The 24,543-nt window shown below is 39.8% G+C and overlaps 1 protein-coding gene across 1 annotated transcript in view; it reads right to left on the reverse strand.

The window, feature by feature from the left end:
- Window positions 1-553: 553 nt before the first annotated feature.
- The window catches only part of STK10 (serine/threonine kinase 10), a 126,519-nt gene continuing 102,529 nt past the window's right edge, over window positions 554-24,543 (reverse strand). Inside the window, exons 14-19 of the mRNA XM_073651314.1 lie at window positions 23,667-23,796; window positions 22,649-22,773; window positions 20,124-20,312; window positions 17,601-17,726; window positions 12,409-12,522; window positions 554-3,368 (exon numbers count right to left, since the gene is read on the reverse strand). Of these exons, the coding sequence (XP_073507415.1) occupies window positions 3,231-3,368; window positions 12,409-12,522; window positions 17,601-17,726; window positions 20,124-20,312; window positions 22,649-22,773; window positions 23,667-23,796 (822 nt within the window). The 3' untranslated portion in view covers window positions 554-3,230. The remainder of the gene's footprint in view (window positions 3,369-12,408; window positions 12,523-17,600; window positions 17,727-20,123; window positions 20,313-22,648; window positions 22,774-23,666; window positions 23,797-24,543) is intronic.

Consider the following 24,543-nt stretch of genomic DNA (forward strand, 5'->3'; position numbering starts at 1 on the left):
ATCGAGTACAAAGATGAACTGTTCTCATGTGCGTTAATTAGGCACTTGAGAGCAAGACTTAAGGTTTGAAGAACATATTTTACTGTGTATTGAGGTTTTAGCCCTATGAAATGCTATGACCCCCAAATTAACACACCCAGTTCACAAAAGATGCACATTCCAAGCGCTTTGTACATTATTCTCCTGCTGTAACATAAGACGGGTGGGTTTGAGGAGGAAGAATTGCCTTTTCGACTTTTCACTGCTTTTGACCTGACTCTTTCGCCCTCAAGTGGTTAACTTGGTACTTTTGATACTTGAAATGTTCACTTTTCTGAGAAACTGTTTCTAGTCCCCATATTATAAAAAAATAAACACAGAATGAAAAAAAATGTAATATTTGTGTTTTACTGTAGGATTCGCTCTAAAGAGAAATGCATGTTAGTTGAGTTTTCAGCAGGCTGTTTGTATGTTGAAAAAGTTATCCAATGAACAGTTAACAATTGGTTAATTTACTAAAGAAATGACATAAAATGACACTTTTTTTTTTAGTTATTATTTATTATCTTATTACTATATTAGAATCTTATTTACATTTTACAGTGTTTCATCCCAGCAGAAAGCCCTTATGAAAATAATACAAATTTGCATTCATATAATATAGAACATAGTCTATGAAAATAAGCTTGCATTAAGGAAGGAAATATGTTAATTACTTTCTGCACTTTATCTTCGATTGCTTCTTGTGAAATGAACTTGGCAGCGACTCGGAGCATAAGATGCACAGCTTTCAAGTATCAGAACTGCTGCGAAGTCTGAGAAATAGAACTTATATGAAAAGGTCCTCCATTTACCATAAGATGATATTATTTATCTATGCAAATATTTCTGGGCCAAACAATTCCTAACAGCAAACAGACCTCCTTATTAAATGTAACAATTAGACAGAAAACAATATTAGTAGACATGACACTTAACCAGGTAGCGCAGTGATAGGCCATTAGAAATTGGTAGACTACCTTATATATTTCCATATTTTCAATGTGCCCGATTGTTAAATGAGGCTCACTTTAAGACTGGCCAGCAGTCACTCCTTATCATTTACTACACAAAAATGCACCAAGTTTACTTCAAGTCCAAAATAGTTAAACATATTAATATTCTTAACCAGGACCTAGACATACATGTTAAATTATTGCCCTTGTCAATATATAATTCAACAGTCCACTATTAGATTTTTTACTTCGTTACATAGCCATCTCTTACAATGTAAGAGTTACTTGATTATCCACTTCAATAAAATTCGATTTAGATGGATTCCTCATAAACATATATTAAAAACTTCCCAATATACTTTTATATTCAAAACTGTCACAATTTTCAGATATTAGCAGCTGTTCCACTTCGGGTTCATTGTTAAAGGGAATCCGTCAGCAGATTTTTGCTATGTAATCTGAGGACAGCATGAGGTAGGGGTTAAAACACAGATTTGAATGATGTGTCACATGTCCGGCTTTGTGCTGCTGTTTACTTACACAGAAGGTTTTACCACCTGGTGATTAGCATTGTCCAAACTACAGAACCTACAGCAGCTCTGGCATGCTAGTCAGACTCCGCCCTCTCCTGTGATAAGCAGCTCACTGTCAACAGACCATGTACATACAGAGCCTGGTGGGGGAAGGGTTAGCTTTCTCAGCTCTGCTGCAATGCTAAATCTAAGAACTGTGTCAGAATGGCTGCACCCAGTAAACTAAGTGATACATCGCTGGAATCAGGGTCTCCTTGCCTACATCTTAGATGAGGTAGCAAAAACCTGCTGATAGATTCCCTTTAACATAAGAGTTTCCTGTCTCAACACAGTCAGTCCTGTGAAGGGGTCTGGCTGACGGCCTCATTTCAATAGCTAAGTCAGCTCCTTCATTGTTTATGGACAGTGGTAGGCTGGCTTAGCTATTCAAGTTGAGACAGTCAGCCAGCCCCCTTCACAGGACTGGTTCAGTGCTAACATAGGAAACGCTCTCGATCAGAAACAGGAAATGAAACGGAGGGATGCAAATATCTGAAGATCAGGGCACCTTTGGAAAAAATATATTAGTACATTTTTTTACGTGAACAAACTTTTTAAAGCTCCTTTGTTTTTTGTTTAAGCTTCACCTGAAAAATGTAAAACCTGTTTAACAATATTAGTGCAAGAGAAAGGCCACTTTCCCACAGCAGTATTCTGCGTTTATATTTGTAAGTCCAAACCAGGAACGCAACCTACGAAAAGAAAATTTCACTTAATACAAATACTAGCTCTGCTCAGGGCTTGGGCGCACAACTACTGACCAAAGCTCTGCCATTTGAAAGTGGCCTAATGTGGAGCAGGTATCTGTGATAACCGATCTGGCAATTGCCTACATTTTCCGAGTTGCAATGGATTACTGCTCCACTTTTCATGCTTTGCTTTTGATAAGTTTTCCCTGTTGTTCATCACATGTGACTCCACGGTGCTATAGTCATTAATTCTTCATTAGTATGTAAACATGTGCTGAAATGTTTTTGGGAAATTTAGTCAATTTTTTTTCTTTATTCCATCTAGATTTTAGAATACCCATAAGTGCGCAAAATCTGTAAACCCCATGCTACACTATGGGTGGATAAAAAGGCTCAGTCCAGTGATATACCGTAATGTGTCAAATCAAGTGTGTGTATGGAGTGCTTAATGAATTTTACTTAAGTGCCAGAGGTTTAAGCTGGAGCCATACAAACATGGCGGAAGACAATAGCAGGTAAAATGAAAATCATAAAAAGGTTATGCATGGTGACAAAGCAAAAAAGAAACAATTCTAAACATTACTATATGTCCACTTAAAGGGAAAGGCAGCTCTATATTAACGTCCGAAACATAAGAAAGTTTATTGGCACAAAATCATTTATTGGCGCCTCCAATCTAGATGTAAAATAGCTAATGTATCTGACATATAAACGACATCACTACTTTTGTAACAAGGCATTATTAAGGATTGGCATCCCTCCTCGTATGTAAAGACAGGTCTTTATAATTATGGATAAGGCATATCCAGAACTTTAATGTTCGCTGGTTCCAAAAACCTCAGGCTACAGCACTATGCCCTCAGCTTTCTAGGTGTTCGTTGTTCCTTCATATTTTTTTTGATTGCTGTGCAGATCAGTTCATCAGTAAATTTGTAACAAAACCTTTTCCAGATCTTTCTGGTGACGGATGATAAAGTCTTGTGTCTGCCTGATTTTTATGATGCTTCAGCCGAACTGTATGCATAGAATTTGGCAGGTTTCTGAGCTGATCCATTATGTCCTCCTGCCTCCTCACTCATCCGGAAGAACATTTCCTGCTCCTGCTTCTTCTGTTCTAGATCATCTTCCAGAACCTGTTGCAACACAAATATAAATTTACCTCATCATAAATAATAAACCATACATTTTCACTTATCCAGCCACCTATCACTTAAAAAGGATCTGTCACTTGCTCAAGAAAATTGTTAAATTCCAAGTAAAAATCCCTGAGCACCCCGGATTCTGCTGCTCCTTTGTGTTTTCCACTGCATCACACTGTTATAGAGATATTCACATTGGTCGCTTCTGGAGTGCACTATGTGAAATCTCTGCCTTGCAGTCCAACCAGGTGTTTCTTCGCAGTCTAATCTGGGGGTGTGCACTTTACCCCAGACACTGACAATCACAACTTAGCAGCGTCTGAGGCTGCTAAATTAGGTGCACAGCTAGAAGTCTCAGACGTTGTGAAGCTATGATTGGAGAACTAACCTAACACAGATCTTCTGTGAATGTAGGCTTTCACAAACCCTTCTGTCTCTTCATGTAATCCCAGACAGACTCAATGTAGAGATCTGTGGTGGCCATATCATCACTTTCAGGACTCTGTTCTTTACAATGAAAATATTGTTACCAACATTGGCGGATACACAGCTGATAGTCCTACTGAATAGACTGTTAGAATTTGTATTATAGCAAGAAAAAAGCAGCTAAGTAAAGAAAAACGAGTGGCCATCATTACTTTAAGAAATGAAGGTCAGTAAGTCCAAAAAATTGGGAAAACTTTGAAAGTGTCCCCAAGTGCAGTTGCAAAAACCAAACACTACAAAGAAACTGGCTCACATGAGGACCACCCCAGGAAAGGAAGACCAAGAGTTACCTCTGCTTCTGAGGACAAGTTTATCAGAGTCACCAGCCTCAGAAATCACAGGTTAACAGCAGCTCAGATTAGAGACCAGGTCAATGCCACACACAGTTCTAGCAGCAGACACATCTCTTCCACAACGGTTAAGAAGAGACTTTGTGCAGCAGGCCTTCATGGTAAAATAGCTGCTAGGAAACCACTGCTAAGGACAGGCAACAAGCAGAAGAGACTTGTTTGGGCTAAAGAACACAAAGAATGGACATTAGACCAGTGGAAATCTGTGCTTTGGTCTGATGAGTCCAAATTTGAGATCTTTGGTTCCAACCACCGTGTCTTTGTGCGACGCAGAAAAGGTGAACGGATGGACTGTACATGCCTGGTTCCCACCGTGAAGCATGGAGGAGGAGGTGTGATGGTGTGGGGGTGCTTTGCTGGTGACACTGTTGGGGATTTATTCAAAATTTAAGGCATACTGAACCAGCATGGCTACCACAGCATCTTGCAGTGGCATGCTATTCCATCCGGTTTGCGTTTAGTTGGACCATCATTTATTTTTCAACAGCACAATGACCCCAAACACACCTCCAGGCTGTGTAAGGGCTATTTGACCAAGAAGGAGAGTGATGGGGTGCTACGCCAGATGACCTGGCCTCCACAGTCACCAGACGTGAACCCAATCAAGATGGTTTGGGGTGAGCTGGTCCGCAGAGTGAAGGCAAAAGGGCCAACAAGTGCTAAGCATCTCTGGGAACTCCAAGATTGTTGGAAGACCATTTCCGGTGACTACCTCTTGAAGCTCATCAAGAGAATGCCAAGAGTGTGCAAAGCAGTCATCAAAGCAAAAGGTGGCTACTTTGAAGAACCCAGAATATAAGACATATTTTCAGTTGTTTCACACTTTTTTGTTAAGTATATAATTCCACATGTGTTAATTCATAGTTTTGATACCGTCAGTGTGAATGTACAATTTTCATAGTCATGAAAATACAGAAAAATCTTTAAATGAGAAGGTCTGTCCAAACTTTTGGTCTGTACTGTATTTAGCTGTAACGTAAAGCAGTTTGTTTGCCGAAGGGCTGGAGAGTGGGGCTGCATTTCAACAATGTAGTTGTTGCTTTTTTCAAGATTAACGGTGTTCTCAATGCCAAGAAATAGAGGTAGGTAGATACTTCTCCATCATGTAATACCACCAGGGAGGCATATGATTGCCTCCAAATGTATTCTGCAGCACCAACCCCAAATATACATCCAATGTAATTAACCCCTTTAAACCAGGAATTTAAGCTCAAGGAGGGTAATTTGCATATTGCCAGTGCATTCTGGGAAAAGTGAAGAGTCGCCATGAGTCTGAAGAACTTTGGGTGTAGTTGGGTGAATCTTTACCACAATTCAGCAACAATTCATATTGTTCAAGATAGAGAAGGAGATTACCCATATGGTAAGCTGCAATGTGTGCTATAAGTTCACAGACTTGCCAAGATGAAAAGACAAACTTTACATGTCAAAAAGGCAAGCTTGTGACTCTGTTAGAGGAAAAGGTGCAAAGTCTTCAGGAGAGAATAGCTACACTGAAGCTCATCTGAGATGAGGATTTCCTTGACAGAGCAGAAGAATCTCATCAGAATGTGGCAAGAGAAGAACTTTTCAGCTTTGCTGCCAAAGCGAATAATAAATAACTATTCAGAATGTTCGAAGAGAAGCACCTTTCAATGTACCTGCAGAAGAGACATGGAAGCATGTGACCCAAAGAGGCAGGAGGTTGAGGAGGCAGTCAGCACCCATACCGCTGAAGAACCGCTACCGTGCTCTGAGGACAGCTACGAAGATGTACATCACAAAAGTGCTTTGTCCACAAAGAACACTCCATTAAGCACTCTGAGGCCTCTTGAAGGGAGAAAAAGAAGCGCTGTGGTGAAGAAAAAAAGGAGGAGTGGTGGTCGTGGGGGATTCCCTACTGAGAGGAACAGAAACCGCTATCTGCTGTGGGACATCGCCTCACGAGAAGTGTGCTGTCTTCCAGGTGTACAAATCAAAGACGTGTCATAGTGTATCAAGAATCTTCAGTGCTACAGATGACCACCGTAATACACGTAGGAACAAATGACACCGCAAAAAAGGACCGAGAAACTATTTGCAGAGACTTTGAAGACCTAGGCCAGAAAGTGAAGGAACTGGGAGTGCAGGTGGTCTTCTCACCCATCCTCCCAGTGGATGGACATGGAACAAGGAGATTGAACAGGATTCTACAGGTGAACAACTGGCTACGTCGATGGTGCTGTCAGTAACCTTTTGGGTCTCTTGACCATGGAGTGAATTACTTGTATGATGGACTCTTTGCTAAAGATGGGTTGCATCTTACAAAAACAGGAAAAGACATTTGGTAGCTCATCAAGAGAGCTTTAAACTAGAGCAATATCGGATGGGAAATATACGACCAGGAAAAAGTATGCAGCTAATTAATTCTTTTGAGAACCCTGCTATTAGAAGTGGAAATAAAGAACAAAGAAATTCTGAATGAAAATAGAGGAGCAAAAAAACTGACTACAAACTAAAATGTGCTTATACAAATGCACAGAGCAAGGGAAAGAAACAAAGAATATTAGAGCTGCTAACACAGGGAGAGAAATATGACGTCATAGGCATCACTGAAACTTGGTGGGATGATACACATGATTGGAATATAAACCTTGGAGGCTACAACTTATTTATAAGAAACAGGCTTAACAAGAGGGAAGGAGGTGTTGCATTGTATGTTAGGAAAGTGTACATCTCCACAGAGATCCAAGCTTCAGAGAATGGTAAGCTCTGTAGAAACTGTTTGGGTAAGAATACAAGGAGAGAAGAACAGAAAATACACTATTGTAGGTGTTTACTAAAGCCCACCTGGACAGACTGAAGATATGGATGAACTTTTTACATCAGATGTTCTTAAAAAAAAAAAAAAGTATGACAGTGATCATGGGAGACTAACTATCCAGATATTTGTTGGGAATATCTCTTGAGGCAAAAGTAATGGGTCCAGAAAATTGTTATCTTCTCATGCTGCCAACTTTATCTTTCAAATGGTAGAAGAGAGAACAAGAGGATCTGCCAACTTGGACCTAATTTTTAGGGACGAAATGGTTGAAGAACTAAAGGTGGCGATCATGCCATCTTTGATTTTTGGATTACAAGAGGAAGAAGACCTGCGAGGACTCAGACTTTAAGGTTGGAATTCATAAAGGCAGATGTTAATGAACTCCCAAAGAGGGTAGGAAAGGTCTAATGATTTTGCTAAATGAAATTTTCACTGCACAATCAGTAACAATCCAGAAAAGAAGGAAAAATTGGAAGCATTTAAAGGAGACCAGGATGGATGAACACATAACTTAAAACACTTGCTTAAAAGGAAAAAAGAAACTTATATCAAATGGAAAGGGGGGGGTGCATATCTAAAAAAAGAATATAATGCAGTCTGCAGGGAATGCAGGCGCTACAAGAGCTAAAGCCAGTAATGAAGTGAGGCTTGCAAGGGAGACCAAAAGCAATAAAAAAGGATTTTGGGGGCATGTTAAAAGCAAAAGAAAAGTCAAAGATGCTATAGGATTTTTACAGGATGAAAAGGGGTGAAGTGGTCAAAAATGATGTTGAGAACTGAGAAGGCAAAACTTTTAAATTCCTATTTTGCATCTACACTGTGTGCAGAATTAGGAAAGTTGTATTTTAGAGGATTATTTTTATTATTGATCAACATTATGTTCTCAATCAACCCAAAAGACTCAAATATCCAAGCTTAATATTTTTGGAAGTTGGAGTGTTTTTTTTCTAGATTTGGCTATCTTTGGAGGATATCTGTTTGTGCGGGTAACTATTACTGTGCAGAATTATTAGGCAACTTAATAAAAACCAAATATAATTCCATATCACATGTTTATTTTCACCAGGTAAACCAACATCAGTGCACAAACTTTAGAGATAAACATTTCTGACATGCAAAAACAAAAAAAATTAGTGATCAATATAGCCACCTTTCTTTATGATGACACTCAACAGCCTTCCATCCATAGATTCTGTCAGTTGCTTGATCTGTTTTGGATCAACATTGCGTGCAGCAGCCACCACAGCCTCCCAGACACTGTTCCGAGAGGTGTACTGTTTTCCCTCCCTGTCTGTAGATCTCACATTTTATGATGGACCACAGGTTCTCTATGGGGTTCAGATCAGGTGAACAAGGGGGCCATGTCATTATTTTTTCTTCTTTTAGACCTTTACTGGCCAGCCACGCTGTGGAGTAGTTGGATGCATGTGATGGTGCATTGTCCTGCATGAAAATCATGTTTTTCTTGAACGATACAGACTTCTTCCTGTACCACTGCTTGAAGAAGTTGTCTTCCAGAAACTGGCAGTAGGTCTTGGAGTTGAGCTTCACTCCATCCTCAACCCGAAAAGGTTCCACAAGTTCATCTTTGATGATACCAGCCCATACCAGTACCCCACCTCCACCTTGCTGGCGTCTGAGTCAGAGTGGAGCTCTCTGCCCTTTACTGATCCAGCATCTGGCCCATCAAGAGTCACTCTCATTTCATCAGTCCATAAAACCTTTGAAAAATCAGTCTTAAGATATTTCTTGGCCCATTCTTGACGTTTTATCTTATGTTTCTTGTTCAAAGGTGGTCGTTTTTCAGCCTTCCTTACCTTGGCCATGTCCCCGAGTATCGCACACCTTGTGCTTTTTGATACTCCAGTAACGTTGCAGCTCTGAAATATGGAAAAACTGGTGGCGAATGGCATCTTGGCAGCTTCACGCTTGATTTTCCTCAATTCGTGGGCAGTTATTTTGCGCCTTTTTTGGCCAACACGCTTCTTGCGACCCTGTTGGCTATTTGCCATGAAATGCTTGATTGTTCGGTGATCACGCTTGAAAAGTTTGGAAATTTCAAGACTGCTGCATCCCTCTGCAAGACATCTCACAATTTTGGACTTTTCAGAGCCCGTCAAATCTCTCTTCTGACCCATTTTGCCAAAGGAAAGGAAGTTGCCTAATAATTAAGCACACCTTATATAGGGTGTTGATGTCATTAGTCAACACCCCTCCTCATTACAGAGATGCACATCACCAGATTTACTTAATTGGTAGTTGGCTCTCAAGCCTATGCAGCTTGGAGTAGGACAACATGTATAAAAAGTATCATGTGATCAAAATACTCATTTGCCTAATAATTCAGCACACAGTGTATTTCTCTAAGAAAACAAGTGTAACATCAACTGTTCTTCATTGTGCTCGAAAGAATATAATAATCCACGCCATCTATAAACTGATAGATGGTGAGAGAGAGAACACTTAGCGAATTAAAATGAATTTAAATATCCTGGTCCAGATGAATTACATCCTAGGGTACTGAAAAAGATAAAAGAAAATTGCAGAACCACTAGCCAGAATCTTTGAAAATTCCTGGAGAGCAGGAAGACTGGAGAAGGCAAATGTTGTTCCCATCTTCAAAAAAGGAAAGAAGATGGAGCCAGGAAATTACAAGCCATTGAGCCTTACTTCTATACCAGGAAAGATCTTTGAATAAATTATTAAACAGCATGTATGTAATAACTTGGATAAGAATACAGTAATTAACCAGAGCAAGCATGGGTTTGTAGCAAACAAGTCATGCCAGACTAATCCAACTTCCTTCTATGATGAAATCACTGACTAAGTGGATCAGGAAAATGCATTAGATATAGTATATCACGACTTCAGCAAAGTATTTGATAAACTACCTCATACTATCCTTATTGAAAAAATGACCAAGTATGGGATTGACAAGGCTACAGTTAAGTGGATTCATGACTGGCTCAGTGATCGTACTCAGAGTGGTAATAAATGGTTGCACATCCAATTGGAAGAGTGTTTCAAGTGGGGTACCACAAGGCTCTGTCTTGGCCCCAGTGTTCAACATTTTTATAAATGATCTAGATAAGGGAACTGAATGTAAATAATCAAATTTGCAGAAGACGCAAAGCTAGGAGGGACAGTTAACACTAGAGAAGACAGACAAAGGATTCATAAATATCTAGATAAGCTTGAACAATGGTCAGCAACTAATAGAATGGAGAAAAGCAAGATTCTACATCTGGGCAAAAAAAAACAAAAATGACATCTACAGAATGGGAGGAATAGAACTAAGCAACAGCATGTGTGAAAAAGACTTTGGTAAACTAATAGATCATTCAGCACATGAGTCAACAGTGTGATTCAGCAGCAAAAAAGGCAAACACAGTTCTGGGATGTATTAAGAGAAGCATAGAATCTAGATCACATGCAGTAATTATCCCCCTCTGGTCCTCCTTGGTCAGATCTCAGCTGGAATACTGTGTCCAGTTCTGGGCACCACATTTTAGAAAAGACACAGAAAAACTGGAGCATGTTCAGAAAAGAGCTAGCAGGATGGACTTCAAACCATGTCCTACGAGGAACGTTTAAAGGATCTGGGATTGTTATCTTGCAAAAAGGAGGGCTAAGTAGAGACTTAATAGCAGTCTATGAATATCTGAAGGGATGTCACAGTGTAGAGCGATCATTCTTATTCTCATATTCACATGGAAACACGAGAAGCAATGGAATGAAACGGAAAGGGAGAAGATACAGATTAAATATTAGAAAAAACTTTTTGACAGTGGGGGTGATCTGATCAATGAGTGGAACAGGCAGCCACGAGAGGTGGTGAGTTCTCCTTCAATGGAAGCCTTCAAACAGAAGCTGGACAGACATGGTATAGTGAATCCTGCATTGAGCAGGGGGTTGGACACGATGACCCTGGAGGTGCCTTTTAACTGTAACATTTTATGATTCTATGACCGAGCCAATTTTGATCTTAATAACCAGACCAAATTTTAGAAATCTATGTTCAGCATAACCACAAGGAGTCCTGGAAGTGATGTTATGGCCCCCATAGAGCACTGATCTCAACATCATCAAATCTGTGTGGGATTGCATGAAGAGACAGAAGAATTTTTTATAACCATATACCCATATAACATCCCTGCCAAGTTTCTTCAAAATCTGTGTGCAAGTATTCCTAGAAGAATTTATGCTGTTTGAAGGCAAAGGGTGATGATTGATTTGATTTCTCTTTTGTTCACTTTAATTTTATCAATTACCAAAAGGCAAACTATTAACACTTCTAGTTTAGCATTCTTTCTTTGCAGCAATTTTTACTCATCTATCTACAACTTTTCCACATTACTGTATATTTGTGGCCTTCAAAAGTATTGTATATGGATTTATTCATTTTGGATACTAAAGTACTATTAGGTTCCACTAGGTGGTAGCAGTACGATATAAAACCAGAACATTCAGTACAGTAGTTAATAGCGATTATACTGCCTGGTCAGGTGACAAAAGTGTTGCTTACTTAATGACACCTCTACATGCAGTAGTTTTCCCTGCAAAGAGATAGCAAAAATGCAATGAAATACAAAGGATAAAATTTGCTGGAGGTGAAGCATGCCACGTAAAGAAGCACTCCTCCCATCAAGCTTTTTATCTTCTTAGTATATTGCAGTCATCATATTATATTGCATTGTCTACTTACAATTGCTCATTTTGCCTTTCTACTAAGTTAATTCTTCTCTTTTCTCTATGTAAAAACAGGAAGCCTCTTGTCCCTGCATTTATCATTCCCCTCAACTCCTGACCCAGCTGCTCCCTCCTCCCCCTGCCAGGGACTTTTGCAGTGACTTATGACTCATGCAGGGAAAATTGACCTCCTTTTTCTACATCGAGCTTAGAAGGATTCAGCTAATCAGTTTTTAATCATGTGATGTCATAGACCTAATGGAAAAGAAGAATAGAATTATCTGGGTAGAAAGGTAAAATGAGCAATTGTAAGTACACAGTGCCATATAATATGATGACTGAATTATATTACGAGGATAACAATTTTGATGGAAGTTCTTCTTTAATAAATTAGACGCATCGCTTGCTGTTTGTGTACCATAAAAATCATAGCTAAGCTACTATTGATATAAATTGTGACTTCTTTTACATCAGAAAACTGGACATTATCCCCCTTATGCCAAAATGTGAAATTTGCCTATGTTTTTTTTTAAAAAAAAAGCAAAACAAAAAAACACCACATTTGACATTTTTTGTTTTATCAAACTCACATTTTACTTTCTTCTCTCTTATCCATCTTTATACCATTTTGTACCAGTTTAATCTTGCATAGTTCTCTATGTATGAACAGGATTGTTTTTGCAAATCACATACACTTGGCTCAAGATCTAAACTCCTTCATGCTCACCTTCTTGCGAGGCCTTAATTTCTCCCTCCAGTCTCGTAGCATCAGCATGTGGCCGTCATCCAAAGCCTTTAGTTTCTGAGTTTCATGCTCCACTAAGAGGTGACACTTCTCATTCTAGAAGCAAGTGCATAACAGTAAAGGTCAGACACCAAATAAATACAAATAAATCTCTGTATTGTCCATTCAAATTTTTAAAGGGAATCTGTCAGCAGGTTTTTTGCTATGTAATCCGAGGGCAGTATAAAGGTAGGGGCAGAGAAACTGATTTCAGTGATATGCTACTTATTAGGCTGTGTGCTGTTTCAATCCAATGGGCATTTTATCAGCAAGAGATTAACACTACCAGGCTACAGCTCGAATACATCCTGCTCCAAGTCCACCCACACCAATTGTCAGTGGCGCAACTAGAGTCCAATGGGCCCCATCCTGATATAAATATATCCCCAATCATGGTATAAATATCCCCAATCCAGGTATATTTATCTCCAATCTTAGCATACGTGCTTTATCCTGGGCCCCACCCTGGTATATACAGTAGTGTACAAAATAATAGAGGTGTTCAAAAACATGAGTTAAGCACAAAATCTTTATACTAGTTTTTATTTCCATGCATTGGGAACATTGCATACTGCTTTCGAATTCAAAACATGAAGAAAAATGTATATACATTTTTAAACTGCTTTACATAAAATAACAAAAAATGAACATTGGGCTGTTCAAAAAAATAGCAGTGTCTGTATTTGTCTTTACAAACTCACAATATGTACTTTTTTTTTAGGATTTAACATTCCTGTTAATTACTAACCTAATATTTAGTTGAATATCCACAGTTTTTTAAGAACTGCTTCACATCTATGTTGCATGGAGTCAACCAACTTCTGGCACCTGTCAACTGTTATTCCAGCCCAGGATGCTTTGACTACATCCCACAATTTTTTGGAATTTGTTGGCGTTGCCTCAGAAGCGGCATTTTTGATGTCACCCCACAAGTGTTCTATCAGATTAAGGTCTGGGAATTGGCCTGGCCACTCCATAACCTCAATTTTGTTTGACTGAAACCAAGATTTTGCTTGTTTACTGGTGTGTTTAGGGTCGTTGTCTTGTTGAAACCCCCATTTCAAGGGCATATCCTCTTCAGTGTAAGGCAACATGACCTCTTCCAGTATTTTAATATATGCAAACTGGTCCATGATCCCTGGTATGCAGTAAACAGGCCCGACACCATAGTAAGAGAAACATCCCCATATCATGATGCTTGCACCACCATGCTTCACTGCATTCAAGCCTCAGTACACTCTGAAGACAGAGTTTGGGGATCGTCTGATGAAAGTAAAATTGTTCTTTTTGGGTCCAAAGGCTGCAGACAGTTCATCAGTCCACAAAATGTTTCTCCATTTCTCTCTAGGCCAGTTGATGTATTCTTTGGCAAATTGTATCCTCTTCAGTACATGTCGTTGCGGGGACTTCTTGCTAAGAGATTAGCTTCACACAGGCGTCTTCTAACTGTCACAGTACTCACAGGTAACTTGAGACTGTCTTTGATCATCCTAGAGCTGATCATTGGCAGAGCCTTTGCCATTCTGGCTATTCTTCGATCCATTCGAATGGTAGTCTTCTGTTTTCTTCCACGCGTCTCATGTTTTTCTTTCCATTTTAAAGCATTGGAGATCATTGTAGCTGAACAACCTATCATTGTCTGCACTTCTTTATAAGTTTTACCCTCTCCAATCAACTTTTTAATCCAATTACGCTGTTCTTCTGAGCAAGGTTTCGAACGACCTATATTTCTCAGGCTTTCAAGGAGAAATGTATGAACAACATGTGCTGGCTTTACCCTTAAATAAGGACCACCTGATTCTTCAAGAATGATTGACCTCACTAAATGAACTCCACACGGAATAATTAATTGAAAGGGGGTGTTTTCAAAATAATAGCAAATACACAGACAGAAAAACATGCAGATCATGAATGCTGAGTCTGTTGCTTTTCTTAGAATCTACTGCACCAACTGGTAAATTGTTTGACATGTGGTAATATAATTTCTACCAAAAAATATGACTAATCTGGCTAGTCATATTGGACTGCTATTATTTTGTATATCCCCAATCCTGGTATGTATATGTCCCCCATTCTGCCGCTGTTCTTTAATGCATAAAAAAAATAAACCATTATACTCACTTTCCCTCCGATCCCCTGCCACACAGCATCCTCTTCTGAAGCCAGCAATTGAATTCAGCGTGCAAGCGACATGACCGGATGACGTCACTACCATGCGCCCTCAGTCACATGCACACAGACGTCAGCTGCTGGCCTCTGATTGGCCGGTAGCATGTATCGACTCAAGCGGATCAGACGGGCATGTGCGATGCAATACACTTCAACTGGAGGTGCATCCGAGGATGCACCTCCAGTTTAGGTTTCTGCCAACGTCGACAAGGTCCCTCACCCGCCGAGCCTGTTCACGACTTCTGCGGCCACGGTCGTTATACCCCCGTCAATAGACAATGTACACAGAAAACTGTGGGGTGGGAGCAGCTTCTTCAGCTCTGCTTCATGCTACATCTAAAAACTTTGCATCACAACTGCTGCACCCAACTAAGTGACGCATTGCTAGAATCAGGTTCTCTCTTTTCCTACATTCTGCTGCTCTCCGATGAGGTAGCAAAATCCTGTGGAGAGATTCCCTTTAATAATCTTTTTCACATCTAGACCTGCAATGATGACAAAGGGGCATCCTCTACGTCTAGGAAAGAAGGGTTAATCATCATCATCACAGAGGGAGAGTCTTCAAGCAGTGCTACTATGGATGATATTGTAACGGTTGATTGAATTCTAGGATGGTCTGCTGCCTTTATTGAAAAATAAATTAAAAAGGAGTTCTCATCTCCTAACTTCAGGAGCACATTGCTCCTGCCTTCGGTATAGTCGTGCTCCGGACAGTTGACAGTTCAGACCGGAAGCATGGTCACGCTGCTGGCCAATATGGTGCCCACTCTCAAACCGCAAGCAGAAGCTGCTTTGCATCTGCAGTACTTGAGGACCTCAGGGACACTGAAGCTGGCCCCATCTAGCAAACCAGCCAGCTTCAGAGCAGCGATCACATGCACTGTGCTTTTTGCTTAGGAGACCATCCATCACTAACAGGTTGCAAAGACCGATTACCTAAGCAACGAGAAGTAATGGAATGAAAAATCCCTCAGTTCTTGAGGACAGACATGGTTATATTAAGAGTCAAATTGCAAGCAGTTTGTATAGTATGTTCTCCCCATGTTTGTGTGGGTTTCCTCTGGGTTCTCCGGTTTCCTCCTCCCACACGCCAAAGACATACTGATGGGGAATTTATATTGAGAGCCTCAACGGGGCAGTGATAATAATGTCTGTAAAGTGTCGTGGAATATAATGGTGTTATATGGGTAAAATAAATATAATAAATTGCAAAGTTGCTTAATCTTACAAGCACTTTGCAATTTTACCCATTTAAAAAGATGAAAGAATCCCTTTAAGGGTTATTAGTGGTCGATTCTGATGGGACGTTGATCCTTGGAACTAGTCTGCTTGAATATGTAGAGTCAACAAGGATTTTTTTCCCCTACATGGGGTATTTGCCTTCCTCTGGATCGACATGTTAGGTTATAGTTTCAATTTTACAAAGATGTCTTTTTTCATCCTTAACAGCTATGAAACTAATCTGATAGAGCAATATTCACTTCAAAACCATATTTATTTATTTATTTTACTCACTTATATAGATACAGCATTTTTCAAGCCAATAGCCATCTTTCACTAACTTTCTAGGTTCGAACTGTAGTGTTGGTAATATAGTCGTAGACCTATTTGTTGCTGAATTCCCTGCTTCTATACACATTCAGGCAGTCGCACCACCACTGGGAACCTACGAGATTACTGCATCCACATATTTTTTTTTTTAGTTAGTTTAAAAGGAAGTAATCACCAAATTTCATACCACCACCAGCACCACCACCCACAAACACTACTGAATAGATCTTAGACCTCATGAGGCAGGTGTACTGACTCTGAAAATTTATGAAAAATTCAACAATCCTTTAAAAAATTCCTGCCGGATATTAAGATGAGCATTTTATGAGTCCAACTAAAGAATGGGAGAGTTCATTAGTCCAGTTGTATTTATGAACATAAATTAATCTCGATCCTGTCAAGTTCAGGTCAGGAGACACACAGCCGGTCCATGCATGGAAGTCTGAATGAGGCTTTGGTGTATGTAATAATTGGGCTGCAGTAGCTGCTGTATGAAGCCAGTATTATTTAATTTAATACTATGGATCTATATGGAGTCATGTAACACAAAGTCCTTGGTCAGATGAGCATATATTACATCCTTATAGTAAATATATCTAGGACACAGGCAGCACATGGACCAGTGTTAATGAATGGACCAGTTAGATGAGCTTTCGTTTTTGTCTTCATGTGGACTAAATCTGCATGAAAGAGCACGCAGCTGACGAGACTGGCTCATAGAGTTGGGTGCGGAAAGCTTGGGGCTCATTCACAAGTCCGAGTTTCATGTATTAGTGTTACCCATGGTTTTTAAGGATAGCACTCGTACCTATGAAATTCTATTGGGATACACACATGTTCAATTTTTCCTAGGACTGTGTGGCCTGCAGAATATATCGGAGACCTGTCCGATTTTGATCCAAGGGTCAGATCAAAATTGGCAAGGCACATCCGTGGGTTCGTGAAAAAAATAAATAAAAATCAGACTGCATTCAGATGACATCTAAGTGCAATCTGATTTTTACAGACTGTGAGAATGGAGAAGGTTGAGAAACATTTTTTTTTTGTTATTATTTCTACACGTACAAGAAAAACGGATGACACTTGGACCACACTCATATCAAGGTCTGATCAGAATCATTGGTTCGTTTTTCTGGTCCGTGGAAAAATCGGATGTGTGAATGAGCTCTTAAAAAAAATTTATCCAATCCGGAGATTTAAAAAAAAAAAAAAAATGACATACGGATATTAAAAAACAAACATATGGATGACATATGGATGTGAAAAATCAGCTGCCAAAATATCACATGACTGTTACATGTTAAGAAACACCAATAGTAGAGTTAAATGGCACGACAGGTCTGACCCTGAAATTGGCTAAACCCTGATGATTGACATTAGCCTTAACTGTCCACCTGTGTATGTTGTGTGGTTACCTGCAGCTGCTGCAGCTCTCTTGCATTGCTGTCGCACTGCGCCTGCATCTCCATTAGCTGGTGATCATGCTTTTGCTGTTGCTGCGACCTCTCTGCTTTCTGCCTCCTGTCCTCCTGTTGAGAAAACTGCAGGAAATAGATAGATATTTTCTATTTAATACGATTCTGTTCTGGAACACCATCATTTTAACGCAAATTTATTCAGATTTAACAGAACATGGATAATATTTTATATATAAAAAAATATAGCATTTTAATTTAGGAATTACAGCCATTTTTACATAGCCCCTCCATTTTCACAGGCTCAAACAGAATCCTTATTGCTATGCTAGTTTGTCCAATTCTTTTTATTACCAGGAAGCCAACACTGCACTGCCTGAAGGCCATTACCAAATAAGTTTCCTCCCTAGAGGGGGATTGCCAGTCAGTTTCTGCAGCAATGTACAGTTACATGTTTGCGGATCTGTCTTCAGTAAGTATGAAGCAAGGTCATCAGATTGAGGACACTCGCCCAGTCTATTACTTTACCATAAGAAGCGGCTACTGATTTCCTTATGTAGTATGTTTTGGTCATTACCCCGCAGTGCTGTGTAGCAATGTCATATTACTTTTTGTAGAAAATCTGATAAGACTAGGGACTGACAAAAAGGGCACATAGGGCATTAATCAAACAACATGCATTTTTTTTTTGCGTTTTTTTGTGCTCACCTTGTAAAGCTGTGAAATCACAGCAACTGAATATCTGCCTTAGATAACAATACCCCAACTCCGCTGGTTGGATAAACCAATGTCGATATGTATCAATGACAAATGCGGGTGTGCTGTGCTGCTAGTAAGGAATTCACAGGATTTAGAGGACTAGAAATAGATTGGAGCTTATGCATTTCTAGGTTGAACGGAGTTGTAATTTATTCCTGTGTTTCTAGGTTGAACGGAACTACAACTCCGTTTGACCTAGAAATGCATTGAGAATAAACTACAATCTGTTTCTAGTCATCTGAATCCTGTGAATTCCTTACCAGCAGAGCAGCACACCCGCATTTCTCCCTTTGGCACATTATAGAAAATCTAGGCATGATGTATCTTTATACTCTTCAGAATTCATCCTGCTACTCCTACTTGCACCAGCATCATCAGTAAACACCAGTGACCCTCTTCCACTGGCGCCATAAATGCCCATACCATAAACCGGCCTCCACCATGTATGACAGATGATGGGGTGTTCTTCAGAACATCAGTCCTTCCTTCTTCATACGGTTCTCTTCCAGTCCCAAGATAATCTTGGCTTCATTTGTCCATAAATCCCATTACAGAACTGGAGGCTTTTTCTGATGTTTTCTGGTCCAGTCTGGTCTTTTTGTTCTCGTCACCGGTGGGTTGCATCTTGCGATAAACCAACTGGATTTACAATCACGGTGGAATCTTTTGATTGTGGACTTTGATAATACAGCCACCTTCTTAAGTTCGTGACTTCACTAGATCCTGCAAAGGGTTTTGTTTTTCTTTTTTAAACCAGTGAACTAATTCTGCCATCATTCTCAGTTTACTTCTTTCCATGTTGCTGAGCTTCTTTTAGTGAATTTATTATATTCATGATTTGGGCTTTCCAAAAGTTTCTGCCATCTCTGATAGATTTATTTTTTTAGTCAGCCTAAAGATGGCTTCCTTCACTTGCATTGACACTTTGGTTGATCACATAGACAAAGTTCCCATGATCAGCTATCAAATGTGCAGCTGAATCACTTCCAAACCTTTACTTCCTAATGGCTTTCATTCAAATCCATTATACCAGTTAGAAAAATTGTACTTAAATTATGAAACTTCAGTCTAACGCTTAATTTTACACATTATTCTAACATCACATTTTTACCCATACGCTTGAGAAAACATACATGGATACGTAAACATGACACTAATAGAGGATTGCTAGCGCATTCTTGGTTAAAATTATGAACCTAGTACTTTAAAGGGAATCTGCCACCAGGTTTTTGCTGAACCATCTGACAGCAGCGTAATGTAGGGGCAGAGACCCTGATTCCAACGATATAATTACTTGCTGGACTCTTTGCTCCAGTTTTGAAACAATCACTGTTTTATCCGTTGCAGATTTACCAGTTCTCTGACTGCAGATCTCTTATAATCCTGCTCACTGATTGGCAGCTTTTTTTGTGTGTACACTGTGCATAGGCAGAAACCTGCCAATCCCCAGTGGGCAACGTTATACAGAGCTCATGAAGATACTTGACTACCTGGCAGCAGGTTTAGCAGTCCTCCAATGATAATCTCCTGCTGATAAAACAGTGATTTGATAAAAAAAAAACAGCAAGCAGCCCAGTGAGTGACGCATCTCTGGAATCGGGTCTTTATCTCTACATTATGTTGCCTTCAGGCAAGGTGGAAAAAAACTAATGAAAGCTTCCATTTAAAGCAATTGAAACTACATCACTTTGTGCCAAGGAAAATAAAAAAAAGTTTTCCAAATCCCAAAAAAGCAGTAGGCAGACTTTTCTCCACCATATCCACCTGCTTAATCTTTTCCCTCTGCTCAGCAGCACTGGAGAAAGAGCTGATATGGAGACTCTTTTTGTACATCGCCATCCGTGTCTTTCCTTCGCTTCTTTGGACTTTTGGCAAACGTCCCCTTTCCTGTTGCTGCCGTAACCGGAGTTGCTCAATCATTCGCTGATTGTACCGCTGCATCTGTTCTTGTTCCTAGAAAAAGATTTTTTTTTAACCCACAATCTACAGTCACAAAGTATACACAAGAGTATTATGTAAGATACTGTATTGCTGGCAATTAATGTAGAGATGGTACCGCAGCTTAGTCAACTCTAGGTGTATACACGCGCATCCCACAAAGCATGGCAATGTTTCTATCATCCAAATACACTTTATTTCTAATCCTTTAGATTAAAAATCCAGGGCGGTAGAATGATCTATTGCAGTGGTAAAATAATCAATCACTGTAGTGATCAGCTGCCATAGTCACGTGACACTGCATGGATGGACAGACCCTCATCACTTACTGTTACCTACTCTTTAAAAGGGATTTTTCAGAAGTGCATAGAGGACCCGAGGGTCATGAATTTGTTGCAAAAATTTGGTGCATTTGTTGTTGTTTCACCAGTTTTTGAGACTTTTCAGCTTCGAAAGTTGCAAACACTTTGAAAAGTTGTAAAAAAAAAAATGCATCAAACTGAAAACGCCTCCAGAAATCTTACTCCAGGCAGGGACTGGAGTGAGATTGGGCACACAAAAAGTGACATTTTGTAAAAGTCGCATTTTATGAATCTATTGAAAACATGCAGATAAGCAGAGATGTTAAAAAAAAAAAAGGTACAAAACGTATAGAGAATAAAGAGCAAATACTAAAGCCAGTAAAATTGAAATATACTGGAGCAAAAAAATATATGCATTTATAAAACAGTTATTGGAAATTATGTACAGTATGTATATCATTTCTTCATTATTATAGGATATATGCACACTATTTGATTGCTAGACTTTCTTGCCAATTGCGGTATATACATTTTGTTTTGCTTTTATTAATTATTGATATATGTGGTCATTTTGAAGAATTTCCTTGTTGATATGCATCATGTCAGTGATGGAGGATATTTAGAATTGGTTTTATATTGTTTTAATTATGCAGTTTGTAGCTTTTTGAATAAATATCTGTTTTTCCCCCTCAAATACTCAAGAAAAATACACGCAATCTTTTTTTCTGGCGGTTTGGCTGATATGAGAGCAGATCTGCCCCTATATTACACAGGGAATCCTAGTCTCATGACAGATATGCTTTAAAGGAGTTATGAGGTCTAAGAAATAGGGGTTAATAGCTGGAAAATTCATAAGATTTAAAAATAAAAAAAAATAAAAAAAGAAAAGAAAGAAAAAATTTGATAAAAACAAACTATACTCACCTGTTCAGTCCTCTTGTACTGGTGGTGAGGTCCATTCTGTGTTCACTTCCCTGCAGCAATAATGTTGCTTATAACCATGCGACGGGTACTTACAATCACAGGCCTCATTGGTTTTGTGCTGTACATGCTAGTATTATTGCTGGGGCCAGTGATTGGCTGCAGCGGTCACATGCATATACATGATGTCATTGCTTCATGGAAGTAAATAAAGGCCAGAGTGGCGAGGACAGTAAAGTCAGCACTGGAGCTGTATGGGAACAGGCGGTGAGGTTTTTCTTGCTGTTGACCCAATTTTTTATTTTTTTTTTTTTAAATCCTGGAGCTCCTTATATTCATGAACAGGTTTTCAGCAGATGTGATACTATAAGTCTAAGGATGCACTGTCACTCAGAGAGTTAAATGGCACAGTGCACATAGCAAGTAAAGGGCGTCTTAGGTCCCAGAATTTGTTGTGGACCTTTGCTTGAGGAGTCCTAAGAAATTGGAAGCCCTTGTAAATCCGATTTACTGAGATGACTGAACCGCACTGCACCCTGCAAGTAGTGATTTACTGCCAGTGAGTCCCAAGCGGATATCTCTATTCGCAACGTTGGCGAGTTCCCACCCTTCCTTTGTTTTTCCATACACATTCTCTAGCCTGACTTATCAGTGACTCCCCAAATAGAGCAGAACCCAGCATTTAGAGAGTCAGACCAGTGTGCCTGCTTGTTTCTAAGGCCAAGGCCCCACTATCAGTATTCGGTCAGTATTTTTTCCTCAGGAGTGGGAAACAAAACCAGGAGTGGGTGATAAATGCAGAATTGGTGACTTGTTTCTATTATACCTTTTCTCTGATTGTTCCTCACCTGGTTTTGGCTCCCACTCCTGAGAAAAAATAATGACCAAATTCTGATAGTGGGGCCGTGGCCTAAAGCTTATAATGTGAAGGGGCAGGGCTTAGATTAATTTCACAATTCTGGGCAAATCTATAGTTACACAGGTTGAAAAAAAAAGACCTCAGTCCATCAAGTTCAACTTTTCTCCACCAATTACACATTTTGTAGTTTCACGGGCACTAAAAAAGATGAATATGATTAAACTCCCAGCCAAAGGATATATACAGTAAAGCCTCAGCTTGATCCGTACCTTGTCGTGCTTTCTGAGTAACTCATGACGCTGTAAGAAATATTGGTCCTTTAACTGCTGCTTCATAAGTTGGTGCCTTTCCTGTAGGTGGCGCTCTTCCAAATCCCATATGCAAGCTTCCCTGTCTGTATGAAGAAAAGATGTAGTCATGTGAACATTATAGGTGCATCGAATGCATGCTAACTTTACATGCACTCCATCACAATTGATTGTATAAACTTTGTAAAAGAAAGACCGATATTACTGTTCTCCTTGCTGAAATCCTCCTTGCAAGAAGCAGGGAGTGCTCATAAAAATAGTGAAAACTATGCACCAGTAAACCAGGACTGGAGTCCTTTCATCCTCCGGAGCACAGGTGGTCCCAGAGGTTGGACCCCCACAGATCATAAAATGATGGGAATAACCCTTTAAGCAGAAGTTCACATTTCTTTAGAATAAACAAGGTGTAAAGTTAAAGTTTTTCCATTTTTTGGAAATCCTGTCCCCTGGCTGCAGATTTTTTTTTCTTTAACAGACTGTCCTTTACTCACTCTACCCAGGTCCAGCAATGAGTCTCCGCTACAGCTCTCAGTGTCTGTAATTGTCTGCAGTGCCAATGTCACGTTGACAGCTCTGCAGTCAACCAGTGAACTGCTCTGGTTGATGGTACTAGCCACTGAGCTCACTAACTGGCTGCAGCAGGGTCATCATGATGTCAGCTATGCACACATTAACAAACACCGGCGCAGCGGCAGTGAGTCAGCACTGACTTCAGGGAAGGGGAGTAAATAAAACACTTTTTTTAAACCAGTAAACCCCCTTTAACCCAAGTTCCTCTATTAAAATAAATGTTTGGCGGAGCAAGATAAGATTCTATGCAGCTTATTTCCTAGTGAAAGGTGAGAAATAAAACCCAATTACAGGAATTCTGCTTCCCCCTGGGCATGAATCCTACGTCCAGATCCTAGAGGTTTGCAGATATAAACCCCATTCCTACAGCCAGTAAGTGTGATGCGGATTAGATTTGTTGTATAATCACCTCTGAGAAGCTGTTGCTTCTTATTCAGGAATTCTCTTTCCTTGCCATATATCTCTCTCTTGTTCTCCAGTGTAATAGCACTCATAGCCAGCGCCATATCTTCCTTCTGACGATTTAAGAACTGGTGCTCCTATAGTAGCATGCATAAGAAGAGTGATGGAGAATTGTTATAGAGTTATTCTATTAGATCAAGTCGCTCAGTAGAATTTTAGCTCTGTGACCAGAATATGTAACAGCAGGTGAAATACCAAAGGGTGGAGTGGACTACACGAGGCCGTGCAGCAGATCTCTGTTACATTCCACAGATTACTAGAAATACAAAAGGAGCAAAGAAGAGAATCCAAGGAGAACTTGGCAGACCTTCAGATCCAGTATGTGAGACCTGGATGAGATAGCCCCTGTGTTCTCCAAGAACAGAAGGACAGTGTTACCAGCAGGGTAAATCATGCACCTTTGCACAATAGATCAGTGAAAGGATACGTTTGCAAACATGACACTATGGGAGTAGAGAACAGATACTCCTCTCCTATGGCAGCTCGATTCTTAACTAATTCCAAAGAATCTGATCTAAAGTCCTAGTTTAAGTACAAGAATAATTTAACAGGGTTATGTTCACATTCTGCAAATAGTCCTGTTACACTCAGCATGTAGCTGCTACGTCGTGACCCAGATCAGATCTAATTGTAGTAATACCTTGTTAAACTGTTTAAAGGGATTCTCCAGTAACCGAATATTAGTGACCTATCCTTCGGATATCAGATCGCTGGGGGTTCGACAATCGGTCGCCTTCATCAGCCGTTACAAGCTCTGGGGGCCAGATGTAGACACATTGATATGCACTGCACAGCTCTATTTAGCAGCTGCAGCTGGGTACTGC

This window comes from Phyllobates terribilis, unplaced genomic scaffold, assembly GCF_046119375.1.
Source record: "Phyllobates terribilis strain yellow unplaced genomic scaffold, ASM4611937v1 Scaffold_11__3_contigs__length_659146591, whole genome shotgun sequence".
Taxonomy (NCBI): Eukaryota; Metazoa; Chordata; class Amphibia; order Anura; family Dendrobatidae; genus Phyllobates; species Phyllobates terribilis.